The following is a 22529-nucleotide window of genomic DNA, read 5'->3' on the forward strand; positions in this document are numbered from 1 at the left end:
GCTAAAGAAGAAGAAGAAGAAGAAGAAGAAGACCTATTGGATTTTGAAATTTTTCGCTGATAATCATAATCTTAATATTGAAGACATTTGAAGACATTTTTAAACGACTGTGAAGACATTGGAAAATATCATCTGGCATCCCTGGTGAATACCTCGCTTTGGGTGAGTGAATTTGATGAACTCTTGCACAGACTTTGACAGTATTAGGTTCTGTAGCATGACGTCACGAATGAATTCGGTCCTCGTCGAATGAACTTTTTTGACAGTTCAGTAGTACTTTCCACTGACTCCGACAAGGGTCGAGTTCGTGATTGGTTGGCTGGCCCTGACTCCAACAAGAAGTACTACTAATCTGTCACCAGATTGAGGTTACGTACAGACGCTGCAGAACCTAATGGTCCAATGCACCGAGTTCATCATTGACGTTTGAGCGGTGCGCTGTTTACTCAGAATGAATACTTTTTCATTCATCGAGTTCATGCAAGTGTTCATTTTTAGTAAACAGCGCCCGTCTCAAACGTCATTGTGTTCATTCGGTGCATTGGACCATTAAAAACAAACTTCGTGTTTTCGTTCGACGTTTATCAATTTTTCTCGTTTTACGGATTTTCTTGTTATAAATTTAACATAATTGAAAGTGTTAATAGTTTAAAACAGTGCTGAGTGTCGACTGTTTTTCTCAATCAATCATAGTTCTTTCCAGTCAACAAATAAATTTCATCACCACCAACCTTCAGTAGGATGGCCTTACCCGGGGGCGAGCCGAAGTTTCTCTCCACAAACTGCTTCACTTGCCTTCGTGCTTCGAAGCGAGGCATACCAGTGCTTGTGGTAAAACGAGCAGTCTTCCAGATCCCGGTCACGGTGATCCTCGATCTTATGAAAGCGCATTTGGGTTTTGAGAGCAGTAGATTTCGCGCGGAAGACATACTTTGTGAAAACTGTTGGACGCAACTAAAGGAGTTCAATCGGTTCTATCTAAAAGTACAACGGGGCAATTCCATCCGAAATAGGTCACGATCATCGGCAGATGACGATAGAAATTGCTTTACATGTCTGTTCCAAACCGACGATCGTACACCAATCTTGTCGGGAAGGGCAAGCGAGTTAGGCTCCAAGACCGTAGTGTCGGATCTGATGGTTAAACATCTCGGCTTCAAACTGGATGATTTTACTGCCAAACATGCGATATGCCGATTTTGTTTAAATCAACTGGTCGAGTTTCATTCTTTCCATCTACAAGTGGAGCAGAACCATTGTGCTCGGAATGCTGAAAGCGAGAACGATTTTCAGATGGACGAAGAGGAAACAGAAACCCAGGGTGACCACTGCGTTGAACGGCATGCCGTGCTTGATGAGGACAGAAGTGGGCTGGCCGAAAGATTGCTTGCTTTGGATGAATTTTATAGTCCGCAGGCACCCAATGAGATCCAACCTTCCGTTGCAATTGGGGGAAGCGTTTCAATTGACGATGATTCTGAAATGGCCGATGGAGAAAAACAATACGAGGAACTAAGAAGCCTGGAAGAATCTCGCGTAGGAGGGAATGTAAGATACGGGAATTACGGATCTAACGCCAATTCAGTAGAAGAATTTCCTCCGTTCGATGAATCGAACTTGATGGAAAATGCTAAGGACAGTTATCATATGAAAAAAGAAAAAGGACATAATGGGGAAATGGAACAACCCTACAAAGAACGGGACGAAAACCCGGAAGTTAATAGATCTGAAAGCAAACTAACAGAAGAATTGTCTGCGTCGGAAAAAATAATAAAGAAGTTGCTAGCCCATGAAACAGGGATGCGGAAACATGCGCTAACAAAAGCAGAGGGAGATGCAATTATCCATACTCACCTTCAGTACTCGTGTACGATTTGCAAAGAAGATTGTGGCACATTCATGCAGTTGAAGCAGCACAATGCAGATGTACATGGCATGAAAGGTACGTATTTGAAGTTTTCATTGTTGCTATCTATGAAAATTGGTCCTTTTTCAAATGTTTTATTTAATTTGTTAAATTTCGGTATAGTTTTCAAAAGCTTCGAACCCAATTCATAATTGATCACCCAACCGTGGACTACGTGGATATATCCTCTAAATTCTTTGGTCGCTTTTATACCGGCTTTTACTTCTTTTCGCTTCTCTATCCTTTTCCTGATTTCATCGGTGATCTATTATTTATCTGGGTGCTCTTATTCTCGCTGCTGGCCACGATATATATAGGCGATGTACATTGTACATTCTACAACTTTGTTTGACTGCCACTAGAATGGTGTTAAAGCGTTAGTTGCAGTAGTTATACTAAATGATAACAAAATTTCATTCATTTAGTATAAGTTTAACCTTCTCTCTATCCTCCCATAGACCCATAGTGTTATATACCAATCGATATACCGACTTTCTCGTAACAAGCTGCATTCAAAAAGTGGTAAAGCGTTGTTGATTGCCATTAAATCTGATAAAGATCCTGATGTGTTGAACTTCTATATAATAAAAATCAGTTGAGATTTCATTCCTGACGATTTAACTCGCGAACGGGAGTTTTTACCCTGATTTAACCGTTTTGGGATTTTGGGTTTGTGTATACAAAAAGTTGGTAGATTTGAAGGGGAAATATAAAAAAAAAAACATTTGAATACACCTTCGGGTCAGCTGTTGAGGAAAACAAAACAAACGCACGGAAATTGATCTAGAATGCGGTGCTGCAAATAGTACATAGTGACATTTGCAACACCCGGGCAAAGCTGGGTTTCTTTCGCTAGTAGTTAATAATTAAAAATAACGCAATAATAAAGTAATAAAAAAATCTGTTGACGATCATTGCGTATAAAAAATATAAAAAAACCAAATCCACCTAGCGGTGATGATGCCTTTCTCGATTCAAACCCATGGTTTTGCCTTAGTGAGATACACATCATCAATAATTGCCAACATTACGGCTCTTGCAAACGCTGTAAGGCAAATCAACCACCAACCCAGGGCCGGATTTATGGGGGGGAGGGGGTCGTGGCCGTAGCCCCGGCCAGTTCCATCCCATTGGCTATTTGGCCAGTGCCATAAGAAAACAATGGGATTTGCCAAATAAGGAACCAAAATTAAGAATAGTGCCAAAACTGGTGCATGCGTTCCTATTATGGATTAATCAATTTTGAGAATAATAACAAATTTTATTGTGGTTTTTCACAGCTGTTCTAAGGAGCAGGAAGTAAAACCTTTCGCTTGATATATAAAGTCCACCCACATACCTTTTACTTATTTCTAAAAAAAATAGTTATTCTTATGTATTGTGACAAGTGGTACACCTACCCTAAATAAATAAATATTTTTAGCGAATAATGAAAATAAGTGTAACTAATAAGATTCATAAAAAAGGAACTGAAAATCCATAAAGTTGGCTGAAATTTTCATTATTCCGAACTCTGGGAGAGAAGCTTGAAGTAAGGCCTCCAAGCCTCTTGAAATGAGGCTTCTGAGCCTCTTGAAAGGAGGCTTCCGAGCCTCTTGAAAGGAGGCTTCCGAGCCTCTTGAAAGGAGGCTTCCGAGCCTCTTGAAAGGAGGCTTCCGAGCCTCTTGAAAGGAGGCTTCCGAGCCTCTTGAAAGGAGGCTTCCGAGCCTCTTGAAAGTGTTGAGTATTCGGATTGGGTTTACAGGAATGCGTAGACTTGCTTTTGGGAACGATCTAACCAGACTAAGACTGGTTGATTTATTTCAATGTCTTTTAAACGAGTACATGTTCATGTGTAGGTAATATATTGGATATGTGTATTAAGATTAGCGAGCTGTCAGTTGACAACACACGCTCTAATGATTTTATTCAGATCTGACCATATACTATAACTCCTCATCCCTTTGGATGTTCTTCCTTCCTTGTTGTTTCCGACAACTAAACTAAGTATTATAATTCGAACATGATTTAATCATTCAGGTATTCGACAGAATTGTAAATTCAATAAGTATTTCAGAATCGTTTAACTTAAACCGATATTTTCAAAAAGATTACGCGTAAACATAAATATCGTCTTTTCTAATTTTCTTCGCCGGGATCTTCTCGGAGTAAAAGTTTGATCTATGATTTCATCGTGTTTTCTTTTACGTCTTGCTCGAGCGCTCACGTCTACTTGCGGAACATCGACCGTTGCCCCTCCGCTGCCGCTGCGCAAGACTCTTTCTCCGCCACTCTGATCTTCCCCTTCATCGCACCTCCTCAGGAGGACTACCAGATTTGGTTTACTTTGGTCCATGGCCTTATATCTCCGCACCTGGTCGCGGTGGGCCATGATTAACACGTTTCCAGTTTGCACCTGTAATATATTTTGAGAATGCCACTTAATAAAACTGGTCTTTATCCATTTAGCTTTAACGTGAGGGTTGTGGTTTTTATACCACAACTCGTCTCCCGCTGTCAGATTGCTCAATGGATCATTTGACCCTGTACGGACATCTCTATCCTTTTTAGGGATGTTTGTATCTTCATGCGGTGGTTGTTTTTGTAAATACTGTTTGAAGCGCTTTTTTTGATGAACTAAATCGATTAAAGTTTTTGGTTTGTACGAAAATATTCGTTCCGATGGACCTGTTCCATCCTCCGTTAGACAATTGTTCCTATATGTTATTAGAAACAAATTAATTTGCTTTTCCAAATCTAATTCCATTACATTTCGCTCTAATAAAAACTTTTTCATGACATCTTTTACCGTTCTTACAAACCTCTCGGCTTGACCATTACTGGATGGATGATAAGATGGACTTTTTACTACTTTTATGCCCTGTCTTTCAAGAAAACTCACAAATGAAACCGAATTAAATGGTGGGCCACCATCAGAGACTAATAAGTCTGCCAGTCCAAAACGTGCAAAAAATGCTACTAATTTATTAATAACTTTATTCGCATCAGTACCATTCATCATCCACTCTATTTCTAACCATTTTGAGTTACTATCTACTATCAGTAGGAAAACATGGTGTTCCAAGTAGAAGAAGTCTATGTGAATTCTACTAAAAGGTCGAGTAGTTGGAATCCAATTAGAAAGTAGTTTAGGTTTAGGCACTATTGCCATGCTGTTGCAAATATCACAGGATGAAACATGTTTTTCAATGTCACAATTGATTCCAAACCAGTAAACATTGCGCCTTGCGAGCTGCTTCATTTTTATCATTACAGCATGATTGGCATGGAGCAATTCCAATACTTTGTTCTGCATAAGCCGTGGAATCACCATCCTATTTTGGTACAGCAAGCAGTCGTCAACTATTTCCAAGTCCTGGTGATTCGCGAAAATGTCAATAAAACGTCTTTCTAACTTTTTAGGCCAGCCTTTTTGTAAATATGCTATAACTCGTTGAAGAAAATCATCATCTTTCGACCATTTGGCTACTAGTTTGCAATCAATAGGTAATTCGTTTCCAAAATTTATACTTTTCACATATTCCATATCTAAATACTTAGGCACTGTTTGTTCTAGCGGGAATCTTGAACAAAAATCGGCGTTTCCCATTTGTGTTGAAGGTCGATAGTGAATATCAAAGTCATATATAGAGAGCTCTAGTATAGATCTCTGTAGCCTTGTTACATATATAGAATTTTTTCCTTCCTTGCCAAATATGCCTACTAAGGGTTTATGATCCGTGAAAACTTGGAATTTTTGTCCATAAAGATATTTATGAAATTTTTTTATAGTACTCACTAAAGCCAAAGCCTCCAAGTGTAAAATAGGATATTTGCGCTGTGCTGAATTAAGTGAAAAGGATTTAAAACTTATCGGTTTTTCCACTTCGTCAATAATATGAGAAATTACTCCTCCCAAGCCATAGCTGGATGCGTCAGATACTATCACAATGGGTTTCTTGGGATCATAAAACTCCAAAAACTGTGCATTCATAAGTAAATTCTTACTTTCCTGAAAAGCTCTATCACAGTGTTCATCCCAAACAAATTTTACATTATTTTCAATAAATTATATAAACGACACAATTTTGCAGACAACCGAGGGAAGAATTTGTTATAATAATTAATTAGGCCAAGGAATGATTTCAATTCCATCTCATTTGTTGGAGTTTTAGCTTTCTGTATAGTTAGGGTTTTGTCAGGACATGGTGACAGACCCTTATCGCTAATAATATGTCCCAAATAGTCAAGTTCCGTAACAAAAAAACGACATTTTTCCAAATTTACTTTAATGTTAACATCCGAAAGTCTTTGTAAAACCAACTGTAGTATTGGAGATTAAGTAAATAGAAAAAAAAAATATAACAAAGCATAAGTTCCTTTAAACATACTTGATAACTCTTTAAAAAAATAGTTTGGCTCTAACTATAAATCTTCTCATATCTCTATATAAACTCTTGAATGTGTGGTGTAACCAAGCTATGAAAGCTCGGTGCGTATTGCTGGGAATCAACTGTGAAGTAGGCAATTAAATGTCATCTAATGCAAGTCGATGGCATTAATGGTAAAATATGGCAACAAGGTACGAATGATATGCATGAAGCGTTAACTCATCACTAACGGACCATGACTCATATGTCTATGAATATGAGAAAAATGATCGAACGGATTTGAATAGTTGGCAGATGTGTGGAAACGCATCGACCAGGGCTACACTACTTTAACGTAGTGCCCATCCCGGGACCAGGACCTACAGGAGTAGGTCCAAGTAGCAGCGGAATTCCCGGTGACATTGGTAGACAGTGAGTAAGCGGGTGGCACCGCCCTCTGCTGATCGAAATGTCACTGGAGGAAGCAGATTCTCGTGGACAATTCGAGTAGAAAGCACTGCTCTCTACTTGAATTGTCGTTCGGAGGTGACAGCATTCGCTCCGATGGCGAGTAGCGGGTGGCACCATTCCGTCAATCGAAGCTTGGAAGTTCCGGTCACGACACCAACATTATTTTTTTATAACAATCCTCAAAACATTCTCCAGCAATTAGCACATCGTCCAAATAACAGAAACAAATTCAATTGCTTGCAACACTTGATCCATTATCTGCTGAAAAATTGAGGCACTTGATGACGCTCCTTGCGGTAACCGATTATATATATAAAGGCCTTTAATGGTGTTAATAACCATAAACTTTCTACATCTTTTTGACAACATTAGCTGTGTATATGCTCCCTCCAGATCCAAGGAGCAAAACATTTTACGACCAGCTAAACCCGCAAACAAATCCTGAGCTGTTGGTAACGGATAAGTGTTTGGTATTATAACTTTATTGATTGATACTTTACAATCAATTACCAATCGGATGTCATTATTTTTTTTCATAACGATCACAACGGGAGATGCCCATTCACTTGTTTTGATAGGTGTGATAACTTTTTGATCTTCCAGTTTATCCAAATATTTCATTACTTTGTCCTTCAGTCGATAGGGAACATTATATGCTTTTTTAAAAATTGGCACTTCATACTTCAAGACCAATTCAGCCTCATATCCTTTAATTGGCAAGGAAAAATCCTTCGTAAAAACATTAGAAAACTTTTTTTTTATCTCATCAACTGTTGTTTCGCATTTATCAATCACCATATTATTAATATTACCAGAGTTTGTGAAATAATTCCTCCAACTCGGATAAAAAACATCTAACCATGTTCTACCCATCAAAGGAATAAAATTGTAGTCGCTATTTAGAACCAAAATTTTCAAAATTTCTTTTTTTCCTCTAAATTCAACCAAAACATTCGTTTCTCCTTCAATTTTAAGTTTGTCACCATTAACAACTATCAGTCTCCTTTTGCATTCTGATAAAGGTTTTTTAATTTTTTTCATATAGTCACTTTTGCCAATAACTGACACTGAGGCACCACAATCCACCTCCATTTGCAACGCTTTACCCTCCACAAGCAGATCTATTATACAAGGGTTATTATTATTTTCAGACCGCATCGTGCTTTCGTGCTGTGCGGTTCTTTCTCTCTTTGCGGAAGGAAGTTTTTAATACTACCCGAAGCTATTTTAATTTCAACGGTGCTTCTTAGCGCTATTTGTACCCACTGATCCCGTTACGATCTTTGCAAGGACCCGTGCCTTCGTTTTACGTTGGACCCGTTTGCGGAAGTAAAATTCCGACAAGCGGTGGTAATCCTGCAGGGACACCGTTCTGGAAAAAACCTCTTAGAAGGTCACGCTCAGCCATGAGCATTAACAAAAACAAGAGGAAGGGGAGTCTCTGAATTCTCCACTTCCTTCAAAGAAACAAGGTTTCAAGACCGTCCTGCCCAAGCGCGGAAAAAATAGAAGGAAGCTGGAGAATTCAGATATTCCTTCTAACTCTAATATCGGAAATAATTCTTCTCCAATCGAACTGAGCAATCAGTTCGATTTGATTAATGATGATATTGAGCAAATCGAATCTAGCCCAGGTGATTCGATTCATGCGAAAAAAGCAAAGGATTCCGCCGATTGTGGTATCTGTTGCCGAGTTTTCTGGCTTTAGGAATGAGATTTTGAGTAACCTTCAGGGGATCAAGGTTTCATTTCAGATTGCTAGGAAGGGTGACTGCCGCGTTTTGCCGGGATCCTTTGACGAGCGCAAACGTCTTCTTCACTATTTAACTGAGAAGCGCCATAAATGCTTCACATACGACGACAAAACTGAGCGATTGTTCAAAGTCGTCTTGAAAGGTCTCCCAGTGATGACAAATCACTGGATGAGATTAAAATTGAAATTTCTCAATTACTTGGATTTTCACCAGTCCAAGTAATTAAGATGAAAAAAGAAATCCCATTCTGGTACTTCCCAGAGGGCATTTCTCAAGAATTTTATTTAGTTCATTTTAACAAAGTGAACTAAATAATATGAAAAGTTGGAAAAGGCCTGTATTATGTCTCATGTCCGTGTTACATGGGAACATTTCCGCAGGCCTGGGGAAATTTCAAAACCCCACCCAGTGGCGTAAGTGCCAAAAGTGGGGTCATGGAACCAAACATTGTCACATGGATGCTAAATGCATGATTTGTGGTGGAACCTCTCACGCCAAGGACGCATGTCCTGTGAGAGAAGATTCCAATAAATTTAAGTGCGCAAACTGTGGGGGCAATCATAAATCCAATTTCTGGGAATGCCCTTCACGCAAAAGTTTTGAATTCCCGTGCAAAATTGATGACGGAAATTCCAATCGGATCCCAGATTCGACGGGTAGAAATTTTTCAAACGCTCAAATTTCGAAACCGGTTACCGGTCGAGCAATTCATACCCACCACAATTCACAAACAAATTTTGCTGCTCGTCAACGGGTAGCAAGCACTTCAGTAAATTCCAATTTTTCCAATGTACCTACGTATGCAAACATCGCTGCTGGTAGACCAAATTTCTCTTCTCAAAATGAGGTTTATACCCATGTCCCAACGGAAAATAACGGTCATGTAGCCGATTCAGGTAGCATGACTGCTTCCGATTTTGATTTTTAACTGAACAATTGCATCACATGATTGATGCAATGTTCAAAGCAAATACCATTCCTGAAGCTGTTCAGGTTGGTATAAAGTACACACAAAAATTGTTATCGGACTCCGTTTCAATGGATCCAAATAATTGTGTGAAAGTTCTAAATTGGAATGCCCGCTCTCTAAAGGGTAAGGAAGATGAATTATTCAACTTCCTTTCAGTTCATAATGTGCATATTGCCATTATAACTGAAACGTATTTAAAACCAGGACTCTCCATTAAAAGAGATCCAAACTATTTTATCTACAGAAATGATCGTCTTGACAGCGCCTGTGGTGGGGTCGCCATTGTCATTAATAGACGTATCAAACATAAATTATTTTCTTCGTTTGAAACCAAAGTTTTTGAAACCTTGGGAGTTTCTGTTGAAACAAATTTTGGACAATTTTCCTTCATTGCAGCCTACTTGCCTTTTCAATGCAATGGGCAGCAAAAGAATTTGCTGAAAGCTGATCTTCAAATTCTGACTCGCAACAAATCAAAATTCTTCGTAATTGGTGACTTCAATGCCAAACACCGTTCATGGAATAATGCTCAAAGCAATTCCAACGGCAAAATTTTATTTGAAGATTGTTCTGCGGGATATTATACTATTCAATATCCCAATGGACCAACTTGTTTTTCTTCCAGTCGAAATCCTTCTACAATTGATTTAGTTTTAACGGATTCAAGTCAGCTGTGTGGCCAATTGGTAACTCATGCTGACTTTGACTCTGATCACCTTCCTGTGACATTTGAAATCTCACAAGAAGCCATTTATAATCCAATCAGCTCTACTTTTAATTATCATAGAGCTGATTGGGATTTCTATAAAACGTATATCGATAGGAATTTTGATGTTGATATTCCTCTCGATACCAAAAGTGATATTGATAATGCTCTCGTATCTTTGACAAATTTAATTGTCGAAGCCAGAGGCATTGCAATTCCGAAATGTGAAATTAAATTCAACTCCATTATTATTGACGACGATCTTCAGCTACTGATCCGTCTTAAAAATGTGAGAAGAAGGCAATACCAAAGAACTCGCGATCCCGCGTTGAAAGTTATTTGGCGAGATTTGCAAATGAAATTAAAAACGTTTCGCTATTCTGAGAAATATCAACTTTGAGAATAATGTCTCGAAGTTGGATCCCAGTTCGAAACCCTTTTGAAATTAACAAAATTCTTAAAAACCTCAAAAGCCAATTCCAGCGCTTAAAGAGGGAAATAAAATTTTATTAACTAATGGCGAAAAGGCTCAAAACTTGCTCAGCAGTTCGAGAGTGCCCATAATTTTAGTCTAGGCCTCACTAGTCCAATTGAGGATCAGGTTACACGGAGCTTCGAAGACATTCTCAATCAAGAGAATGTTTTGACCCTTCGTTGGGAACCAATTTGGATGAAGTGAGATCTATTACTAGAAAATTTAAAAATATGAAAGCCCCAGGTGATGATGGTATTTTCTACATACTTATCAAAAACTTCCTGAGAGCTCTTTATCCTTTTGGTTAATTTATTTAACAAATGTTTTCAATTGGCATACTTTCCAGATAAATGGAAAAACGCCAAAGTTGTTCCAATTTTGAAGCCGGACAAAATCCAGATGAGGCTTTAGAAGAGTTGCCCAATCTGTTTGCTTTCTTCAATAAGCAAACTGTTTGAAAAGATTATTTTAACTAGAATGATGGTTCATATTAATGACAATTCTATTTTTGCTGATGAGCAATTTGGTTTTCGCCATGGGCATTCAACCACTCATCAGCTATTAAGAGTTACGAACTTAATTCGGCTCAACAAATCTGAAGGATATTCGACTGGAGTTGCTCTTCTTGATATAGAGAAAGCATTTGACAGTGTTTGGCATGAAGGTTTGATTGTAAAATTGATGAATTTTAATTTTCCTCTGTACATCATTAAACTGATCCAAAATTATTTATCAGATCGCTCACTGCAGGTAAACTATCAGAATACTAAATCTGATAGATTACCTGTAAGGGCTGGTGTCCCCAAGGCAGCATACTGGGGCCCATATTGTATAACATTTTACTTCTGACTTACCTGATTTACCACCAGGGTGTCAAAATCTTTGTTTGCAGATGACACTGGCCATTCAGCCAAAGGGCGAAGCCTTCGTGTCATTTGTAGTAGATTGCAAAAAGTTTGGATATTTTCTCCACTTACTTGCAAAATGGAAAATTTCCCCGAATGCTTCCAAAACTCAGCTTATAATTTTCCCACATAAGCCGAGAGCTTCTTATTTGAAACCTTCTAGCAGACATATTGTCACTATGAATGGGGTTCCAATTAATTGGTCTAGCGAAGCTAAATATTTAGGACTTCTGCTAGATCAAAAATTAACTTTTAAAAATCACATTGAAGGCCTTCAAGCCAAATGTAACAAATATATTAAGTGCCTATATCCACTTATAAACAGAAAATCAAAACTTTGTCTTAAGAACAAACTTTTGATTTACAAACAAATTTTTAGACCTGCCATGTTGTATGCTGTGCCAATATGGACTAGTTGCTGCAATACCAGAAAGAAGGCACTCCAGAGGATTCAAAATAAAATTTTGAAAATGATTCTGAAGTTGCCTCCGTGGTATAGTACCAATGAACTTAATAGAATTTCTAATATTGAGACATTGCAACAAATGTCCAACAAAATAATTTTAAATTTTAGACAAAAATCGTTGCAATCTTCTATTGCAACGATTAACTCCTTGTACCCTTAGTATAAAATAGGTTAAGTTTAGTTTAAGTTGAAAACATTGTAATTCCTATATGGTTCAATTCAACCAGAGGAAAAATTCTAACTGCCAGAGGCAATTGAAATGTATTAATAATAACTAAAAAGTAACATAGCAAATAAGGATGATAGTGTTAAGAAAACACGGAACACCTAGTCTAAGGGATGAATGCATGTATTAGATAATTAGCAAATAAAATTAGTTTAAATAAAAAAAAAAAAATAAATAAAATAAAAAAAATAAAAAATAAAAGGGTTATTATTAGTAGACGTCACATTCATACATTCAAAATCACCTGCATCCCAATCATCCTCACTTCCGGAATCATCCGCTTTCATCCTGTTGAAGAGCTCCTCCAAGCTGTCGTCCTTGTTTGGTGTTGGATTCCCATGGTCCACGAAATTAACCGCGTCTCTTTTCATGTTTTTCAATTTAAAACACTTTCTCTTGATGTGTCCTTTGATTCCGCAGAAGTCACATACAAAATCTGCATAATATCCTCTTTGCTTATCCCTGGTGTTCTTCCATTCAGGTCGAGTCCTTGGATTGTATGGTCCCGAACGTTCACCGCTTGCCCTTCTCCCAAAATTATTTGGTCTAAAACCCAGCCTCGATTTAACCGGTCCTCGACTATGGCCTTCCCCAGGATCTGTATTTTTGTTCCTTGCCAAGTCGAATGTTGCAAGGAGTTTCTCTAATCTCGTCATTGGTTTACTGGGTGATGCTATTGCTGCTACTCTGTCAATTTCCCCACTTTCTGCTAAACCCCTAGAGTTCGCGCCAGCTACCTCCCAGGTAGCTATAATTTTTTCTGCGGTAGCCAACGTTAAATTCTCTTCATTAAGAAGTCGCTGCTGGAGGATTTCTCCCGAATGCCAGCAATAATGCGGTCCCTAATTGCTATCGATTTGTAATCGCCAAAAGTGCAAAACTCAGCCTGTAACTTGACTGCTAGCACAAAGTCTTCCACTGATTCATTCTTCTGTTGAATACGGTTGTTGAAATTTAAACGCTGGATTATATCTGGCGCTACCTTGTCAAACCTAGCTTTCAATTTGGAGATCATGTCATTGTACGCTATTGTGTTCAAATCAGTGTTGGGGTATAATAATTTCAACTCCGAATAAATGATAGGCCCCCCCAAAGTAACCAAATATGCCTTCTTATGTTCCTCTCCAACAGAATTTATCAAGAACAAATATTCTAGTCTCTCTGCCCATTCACTAAAACCAGCTCCTTTTCTGTATGGCTCGATATGAGTTGCAAGTGCCGATTGCGCCATGTCACTTATTAAACCACAAAAACTGTTGTCCACTCAATTGAATCAATTAAATAGATCTGTTCTTTAACAATAGATCCGATGACAATACATCAAAGGAGAAAAAGGTAAAATAAAAGAATATCCACTGATTGTTGCAATAACTATTCACTATCACAAAATAAGGAAAATCGACTCACCCTATAAATTAATCAATCCCGCTGACGTCACTGTGTTGTTCGTCGAACACGTGCCGAATATTTACCGGCTATTCGAGGGAAATCTCTTTGCTCCAGCAATGGATCCGGGCAGCAATTAGATCACAGGGTTGGTTTGTCTCGTTACTGCGCAATAGTCTTCAAATCGTCCTCTCGGCCGTCGTTCGTCACTTTTGTAAAAGAACGGTTCACAAAACCACAATTTGTGCTATACTCAATGAAAAGAAATAAAACACCTATTATTCACCATACAATGCCCAGACTCTATTGTTCACACATTTGCCATTATCTATTGTGTGAAACAGCGCGATAAGAATAAATGTCAATAGCTTCGTACACTAATGAAGCACTTTGATGTTTTTAGCATTAATTAGTTTGTTAGGTAGTTAATATTAATCACAATCGAGATGCGGCACAACTGCCTCGTGAATAGTTTACCGTTGCACTGTACTTACAACCGCTGTCCCGAAAACAAACCACAATGACTGGCTGCCAAGATATAACCTTCTCTACCGGAGCTGAAGTCCTTGGGGGAATGATATATGTTTGCTTCCTAGACGTGTGGTCACCACTGCTTACGGTTCTGCACCAGCTTCGTCGCCACTGTTGAGTATTCGGATTGGGTTTACAGGAATGCGTAGACTTGCTTTTGGGAACGATCTAACCAGACTAAGACTGGTTGATTTATTTCAATGTCTTTTAAACGAGTACATGTTCATGTGTAGGTAATATATTGGATATGTGTATTAAGATTAGCGAGCTGTCAGTTGACAACACACGCTCTAATGATTTTATTCAGATCTGACCATATACTATAGGAAGGAGGCTTCCGAGCCTCTTGGAAGGAGGCTTCCGAGCCTCTTGGAAGGAGGCTTCCGAACCTCTTGGAAGGGGGCTTCCGAGCCTCTTGAAAAGAGGCTTCCTTTGCATCTTGAAAGGAGGCTTCCTTTGCATCTTGAAAGGAGGCTTCCGAGCCTCTTGAAAAGAGGCTTCCGAACCTCTTGAAAGGAGGCTTCCGAGCATCTTGAAAGAAGGCTTTAGAGCCTCTTGAAATGAGGTTTTGAGCCTCTTGAAAGGAGGCTTCCAGGCCTCTGAAAAGGAGGCTTTCGAGCTTTTGAAAGGAAGCCTCCGAGCCTCTTGAAAGAAGGCTTCTGAGCCTCTTGAAAGAAGGCTTCCGAGCCTCTTGAAAGAAGGCTTCCGAGCCTCTTGAAAGAAGGCTTCCGAACCCTGTTGAAAGGAGGCTTCTGAGCTTCTTGAAGGAGGCTTCTGAGTCTCTTGACATAAGACTTCTGAGCCTCTTGAAAGGAGGCTTCCAAGCCTCTTGAAAGAAGGCTTCCAAGCCTCTTGAAAGGAGGCTTCCAAGCCTCTTGAAAGGAGGCTTCCAGCCTCTTGAAAGAAGGGTTCCGAGCCTCTTGAATAAATACTTCCGAGCCTTTTGAATGGAGGCTTCAGACCCTCTTGAAAGAAGGCTTTCATGCCTCTTGAAAGGAGGCTTTTGAGCCTCTTGAAAGGAGGCTTGAGCCTCTTGAAAGGAGGCTTCCAGGCCTCTTGAAAGGAGGCTTGAGCCTCTTGAAAGGAGGCTTCCAGCTCTTGAAAGGAGGCTTCTGAGCCTCTTGAAAGGAGGCTTCGAGGCCTCTTGAAAGGAGGCTTCCAGGCCTCTCGAAAGGAGGCTTCTGAGCCTCTCGAAAGGAGGCTTCCAGGCCTCTTGAAAGGAGGCTTGAGCCTCTTGAAAGGAGGCTTCTGAGCCTCTTGAAAGGAGGCTTCCGAGCCTCTTGAAAGGAGGCTTCTGAGCCTCTTGAAAGGAGGCTTCTGAGCCTCTTGAAAGGAGGCTTGAGCCTCTTGAAAGGAGGCTTCCGAGGCCTCTTGAAAGGAGGCTTCCGAGCCTCTTGAAAGGAGGCTTCCTGAGCCTCTTGAAAGGAGGCTTCTGAGCCTCTTGAAAGGAGGCTTCTGAGCCTCTTGAAAGGAGGCTTCCTGAGCCTCTTGAAAGGAGGCTTCCAGAGCCTCTTGAAAGGAGGCTTGAGCCTCTTGAAAGGAGGCTTCTGAGCCTCTTGAAAGGAGGCTTCCGAGCCTCTTGAAAGGAGGCTTGAGCCTCTTGAAAGGAGGCTTCCGAGCCTCTTGAAAGGAGGCTTCCTGAGCCTCTTGAAAGGAGGCCTGAGCCTCTTGAAAGGAGGCTTCCGAGCCTCTTGAAAGGAAGCCTGAGCCTCTTGAAAGGAGGCTTCTGAGCCTCTTGAAAGGAGGCTTCCAGGCCTCTTGAAAGGAGGCTGAGCCTCTTGAAAGGAGGCTTCTGAGCCTCTTGAAAGGAGGCTTCCTGAGCCTCTTGAAAGGAGGCTTCCGAGCCTCTTGAAAGGAGGCTTCCGAGCCTCTTGAAAGGAGGCTTCCTGAGCCTCTTGAAAAGAGGTTTCCAGGCCTCTTGAAAGGAGGCTTCCGAGCCTCTTGAAAGGAGGCTTCCGAGCCTCTTGAAAGAAGGCTTCCAGCCTCTTGAAAGGAGGCTCTGAGCCTCTTAAAGGAGGCTTCCGAGCGTCTCGAAAGGACGCTTCCGAGCCACTCGAAAGGAGGCTCCCGAGCCTCTTGAAAGGAGGCTTCCGAGCCTCTTGAAAGGAGGCTTCCGAGCCTCTTGAAAGGAGGCTTCCAGGCCTCCTGAAAGGAGGCCTCCCGAGCCTCTTGAAAAGGAGCTTCCCAGGCCTCTTGAAAAGAGGCTTCTGAGCCTCTTGAAAGGAGGCTTCTGAGCCTCTTGAAAGGAGGCTTCCTGAGCCTCTTGAAAGGAGGCTCTGAGCCTCTTGAAAGGAGGCCTGAGCCTCTTGAAAGGAGGCTTCCGAGCCTCTTGAAAGGAGGCTTCCGGGCCTCTTGAAAGGAGGCTTCCTGAGCCTCTTGAAAGGAGGCTTCTGAGCCTCTTGAAGGAGGCTCTGAGCCTCTTGAAAGGAGGCTTCCGAGCCTCTTGAAAGGAGGCTTCCTGAGCCTCTTGAAAGGAGGCTTCCTGAGCCTCTTGAAAGGAGGCTTCTGAGCCTCTTGAAAGGAGGCTTCTGAGCCTCTTGAAAGGAGGCTTCCTGAGCCTCTTGAAAGGAGGCTTCCGAGCCTCTTGAAAGGAGGCTTCTGAGCCTCTTGAAAGGAGGCTTCCTGGCCTCTTGAAAGGAGGCTTCCTGAGCCTCTTGAAAGGAGGCTTCTGAGCCTCTTGAAAGGAGGCTTCCGAGCCTCTTGAAAGGAGGCTCTGAGCCTCTTGAAAGGAGGCTTCCTGAGCCTCTTGAAAGGAGGCTTCCGAGCCTCTTGAAAGGAGGCTTCTGAGCCTCTTGAAAGGAGGCTTCCTGAGCCTCTTGAAAGGAGGCTTCCAGGCCTCTTGAAAGGAGGCTTCTGAGCCTCTTGAAAGGAGGCTTCCTGAGCCTCTTGAAAGGAGGCTTCTGAGGCCTCTTGAAAGGAGGCTTCTGAGCCTCTTGAAAGGAGGCTTCCGAGCCTCTTGAAAGGAGGCTTCCTGAGCCTCTTGAAAGGAGGCTTCCGAGCCTTTGAAAGGAGGCTCTGAGCCTCTTGAAAGGAGGCTCTGAGCCTCTTGAAAGGAGGCTTCTGAGCCTCTTGAAAGGAGGCTTCTGAGCCTCTTGAAAGGAGGCTTCCGAGGCTCTTAAAAGGAGGCTTCAGAGCATATTGAAAGGAGGCTTCAGAGCACCTTGAAAGGACGCTTCCGAGGCTATTAAAAGGAGGATTCCGAGACTCTCTTGAAAGGAGGCTTCCGAGCCTCTTGAAAGGAGGCTTCCGAGCCTCTTGAAAGGAGGCTTCCGAGCCTCTTGAAAGGAGGCTTCCGAGCCTCTTGAAAGGAGGCTTCCGAGCCTCTTGAAAGGAGGCTTCCGAGCCTCTTGAAAGGAGGCTTCCGAGCCTCTTGAAAGGAGGCTTCCGAGCCTCTTGAAAGGAGGCTTTCGAGCCTCTTGAAAGGAGGCTTCCGAGCCTCTTGAAAGGAGGCTTCCGAGAAGTACTGAAGCGTATCAGTGCATGCAATAATTAATGCTTGGCGGTTACTTGGGGTGTCTGATGCGTGGTATCCGAGTCTATGTTCCTTCAACCTTACGGTCCAAAGTTCTAACCGAATTGCACTCAACCCATTTTAGTACAAGCCGACTGAAGTCGCTCGCTCGAGGATACGTTTGGTGGGAAATAATCGATAAGGACTTCGAGGGGATGCTACGCAACTGTAGCAATTGTCAATCAACAAGGGTTGAACCAACCAAGGCACCGACGCACTGCTGGGAGGTACCAACGAAACCGTTTGAACGTGTGCACGTGGATTTTGCAGGGCCGTTTAAGAACACATTCTTTATTGTGTTGGTGGACGCCTACACCAAGTGGCCAGAGGTGCGCATTATGAACAACATTACAACCACTTCCACGATTCGAATATTCCGTGAGTATTTCGCTACGTATGGAATTCCATCTGTACTGTTGAGTGACCACGGGGTGCAATTCACTTCTGAGGAGTTCCTGCAACGGGTAAATCACCATCAATAGATCAGCTTAGGGAAGTTGGTCCAAAACTGCTTAGTGGACGTGACCATACACCAGTTATAACCGAGGATGTACCTGTCGAAGCTGCACTTTCGGATATTCCTGAACCAATCACAGCAGCCAGAGCCACTGTGAAAACTGATGTACCGATGTCAAGTCCGATGATTTCCGTCAAACCGTCAGTGCAAGCCGACGGAGCTTAAAGGAACGGAATCATCGCAGCTGCTCCGGATCTAAGACCGCCAATCGTCAACAGAAAACAGGTGAACCAGAGACCCAATAGAAAATCGCAGAGAAGATCTTGTAGGGTCATCCGACCGCCCAACAGACTGAATCTTTAATATTTCTCAGACACTTTCATTAACTGTGAAACTATTTTATATTGACAGGGTGTCGACTACCTGGAAAAACCTGGAAAGTCAGGGAATTTCATTTTGGACCTGGAATGTCAGGGAAAGTCAGGGAAATTTGATTGAGGTCAGGGAAAAAAATCACAAAAGCCAATATTGCATATTTATAGTGATTTTGTTTTAATTCGAGCAATATACTAAACTAAGGACACTTATAACAAGGAAATTCTGAACCAATTGTAATCCATTGAAATCCGTACCTTTATTGGTCCTTTTTCAATGGATTACAATTGGTTCGTCGGATCGGAGTCAATTTGATTTTTTTTTGCAGTTTCCTTATTAGTAGCGTTTGAGTCATATTCCCATCAAACAAAAGAAGTTCTGAAAGTTCGTTCAAATACTGTGATGATGATTATCAATCGCAAGAGTCATTCCTTATAAAATAATTTGATGTACCTATGATATAGCAACATTTCATTTAATGCTCTAATGAACTCTACTAACTCTAATGAAAAATCTAATATAGTACATTTGCTTTTGATAAAAATGTAACACCCAAAAAATTATCTAGTGAAAGCAATCGAAACTGAATCAAATGTCATTGGACGATCCTCACGTCCTTAGGTGGTCAAATTAATGGTCATGTAGAGAAAATGTTAGTGGATAAAAGCATCATATGTACGTAGGTGGCGATGGTCTCAATTAAACCACATTAAACGTTACTCGATACTCCATAATTATGCTTGGACGCAAGAGGAGGATGATGTTGTTGTCAATGGTAATGTTTTAGTTTTACATTCGCTGCTTTTGATTTTTATAAAACAATTTTATCAAGAAGTATTCTGGTTGATCTTTGAGAATTTTGTCTGGAAATTACTTCAGAATTCTCACTGAAACATAAAAAAATCCCGAAGGATTTAAAAAAGCTGTCTGGATAGTTTTTATCCTGGAGCTCCTCGATGGATGTTAACGATGTTAACCGAAATAACATCCATCGAAATAACCATCGAACTGTCAAATTTTAACTAAAAGTTAAACGAATCGGTGGAATGGTTCACAGCCTTAGTGTCGGGAAAAAACGTGAAGAGAAGTAAGAGGGGCCCAAACGAGAAAAATAGTGGTTCAGTTGCTCCTGCGTGTACTTTTGAAATCAGCATTGTTTTGAAGCTCCATTAACTCTGAAGACTCCAAGTTGATGTTGTACATTTGGTGTGTGAAGTTGGTCCCCAACTGGTTGCATGAGGGCAACCGTTTTCGCTGGGCATCGGATTGTATTTGGTGAGATCAAACCAATGTTATTCTATTTCATATTAGAGACAATAGTATCTTTCCTTCCCGTGTCCATTCCATTTGATTCCACCACGTCGTATTCCTTTTCATATACGTGTTTCGACCCCAGCTGTAGGGTCGTCTTTGGTGTCCCGTGCTTGACTTTTTGTTTTGGTACATTTTCAAACATGTTTTTCTTATCACTCATTTGGTTATCGTACATTCTCGATAGCTGCCATAAGTGTATTCGGTTTCTATAGAGCCAACATCACCACGATAAACTTCCTTATTAAAAATAGGCCTGAAATCAGTTCAGATATTACTTGCATCAGTGTTGCTGTGACTGCGATTTTACCAGATATGTTATACATATATCATACTACTTATTATATCTATTGCTCTTATTATTATTATTAATCCTATATATAATCCATCACTGTGTCCTATATACAATACCACCGTAGTTCGTTTTTTTTTATTCTATGTAGTGGTGGTTTGTCACTATCCTTTCTAGCATTCATTATTGAAATTACAATTTTAATTTGACGGAGATCATGGTGAATGCTCTAAACAAATGTCATAGCTCATAGGTATTGGTCATACTTCAGTTTAGGCAAGGTTCTCCTATCTTTAAGTGTTTTGAATTTAAGAATTTTTATAATTATTTTTCCATGGATGTTCTTTGTCTAATGTTGAACATCCTCGAAGCATTATGGAGTTCAGTGCATGTTTTTTTTTTTTTTTTATCTATTGTATTTATTTGACAGGCTCAGGCGTGTATAACACTTAACGGAGCCGAGACTCTTAATGATATTTACAATCGATATCATCTTATTATCAACAGTTAGTAAGGGAAAGGGACAAAGACCAAGATACTCGTGGCGACTCAAGGTTAGATTGCGTAATTTGGTGATGGACGGGGTTGGGATTTAGGTTTGAGGTATTTCAGCTGCTCATCCGGGTATTTGACGCCATGTCTGGTTTGGTGTAGCGTCGTGCTCGGGTTTTGGTTCTTCAGGGAGCATCTTCCGGATGGCCAGAGCTTCATGGTACACGGAACAATGAGACAGAGACAAGAAAAAACTGAGAAAGAAAAAATTGAAGTATTAAACTTTGATGTCAGACGAGCAAAGTAAGGCATAGATGGCCTGCAAATACACCACATCGCGATCTCCCAAAACATCTCTCAGTTCCCGGAAGGGTTGTTTACCTCGGGCCACAAGGGTATCCAATAGTTGCTCTCTTGAGGCGCCATTTTCCGTGCAATACCAAACTACGTGATCGATGTCATCGTAACCAGCTCCACACCTACAAAGATTGCTATCGACCAGGTTAATTCTATAGATATGTGCGTTTAGTGAATAGTGATTGGACATAAGCCTCGACATCGTGCGAATGAAGCCTCGGCTTAAGTCCTCACCTCTGAACCACGCTCGCGCAGAAACTTTAGGAACTATGGAAAATAGCCACCGTCCAAGTTCATTGTGTGACCAATTCATTTGCCAATTTTGAAGAGTACTCTGACGGACTAGTGGGAAAAACTCGTTGTTCGAGATTTGTCTTTCAAAATTTCACCTTCCTGTGCGCCCACCTTTGCTAGCGAGTCCGCCTTCTCATTGCCATAGATTAGGCAATGGGATGGGACCCATACAAAGGTGATCTTGAATGATCTTTCGACCAAATCACGCATTTGCTCACTTATGTTTGTAAGAAAGTAAGATGCGTGCTTAACAGGTTTCATCGACCGGAGTGCCTCGATAGAACTAAGACTATCCGAGAAGATGAAATAATGGTCTACGGGCTGATTGGAAATTATCCCCAAAGCGAAGTTAATTGCTGCCAGCTCAGCAACATAAACCGAACACGGTTCCTGAAGTTTTCGGAAGGTGGTTGAAGTTACATTGAAAACACCGAAGCCAGTGGATCCGTTGATGCGAGAACCATCAGTGAAATATCTGTTGTTGCAATTGACATGTTCATATTTTTCAGAAAAAGTGAGGGAATAGATATTTTTCGAAGATAATCTGGTATTCCTTGAATAGCATATTTCATGGACAAATCGTATTCAACGGAGGAACTGTCGTTGGTGAAGTGAACTCTTGGTGGGTTATAACATGGAAGACAAAGATCTGACGATATGTAGTTGAGGTAAACTCTCAGAAATCTTGACTGATGAACCAGCTCAAGCATATTATCGAAGTTTTCTAACACAAGTGTGTTACTTGTTCCACATTTGATCAGTATTCGAAGTGAGAGTTCCCAGTAGCGGTGCTTTAGAGGAGTGACTCCAGCAAGCACCTCCAGGCTCATATTATGCGTTGAATGCATACAGCCAAGGGCAATACGCAAACAACGATATTGAATTCGTTCCAATTTTATAAGGTAGCAATCAGCTGCTGAGAGGAAGCAGAAGGAGCCGTACTCTAAAACAGAGAGAATAGTAGTTCTATATAGTTTGATGAGATCTTCCGGGTGAGCACCCCACCATGTTCCGGAGATAGAACGTAGAAAATGGATCCTTTTCCGGCATTTTGTATCAAATACTCAATGTGGAGTTTCCAGGTACATTTGGAATCAAACACGACCCCAAGGTATTTAGAAGATAAAGATTGGTTGATGTCATCATTCAACAGCTTGAGTTTCAGTTGAGCAGGATACCGCTTCTTAGTAAACACAACCAACTGAGTTTTTTGCGGTGAAAACTCGATCCCTAAATGTCTGGCCCAAACAGTCAGATTATCTAGGGTACTTTGCAATGGTCCTTGCAAAACAGCT

At 40.9% G+C, this 22529-nt stretch overlaps 1 protein-coding gene across 1 annotated transcript in view; it reads left to right on the top strand.

The window, feature by feature from the left end:
* The first annotated feature begins 545 nt into the window (after positions 1-545).
* LOC134202474 (zinc finger protein 54-like) overlaps positions 546-22529 on the top strand; it is a 37089-nt gene continuing 15105 nt past the window's right edge. Inside the window, exon 1 of the mRNA XM_062677463.1 lies at positions 546-1942. Within this exon, the coding sequence (XP_062533447.1) occupies positions 742-1942 (1201 nt within the window). The 5' untranslated portion in view covers positions 546-741. The remainder of the gene's footprint in view (positions 1943-22529) is intronic.

This window comes from Armigeres subalbatus, unplaced genomic scaffold (genome assembly GCF_024139115.2).
Source record: "Armigeres subalbatus isolate Guangzhou_Male unplaced genomic scaffold, GZ_Asu_2 Contig1234, whole genome shotgun sequence".
NCBI lineage: Eukaryota > Metazoa > Arthropoda > Insecta > Diptera > Culicidae > Armigeres > Armigeres subalbatus.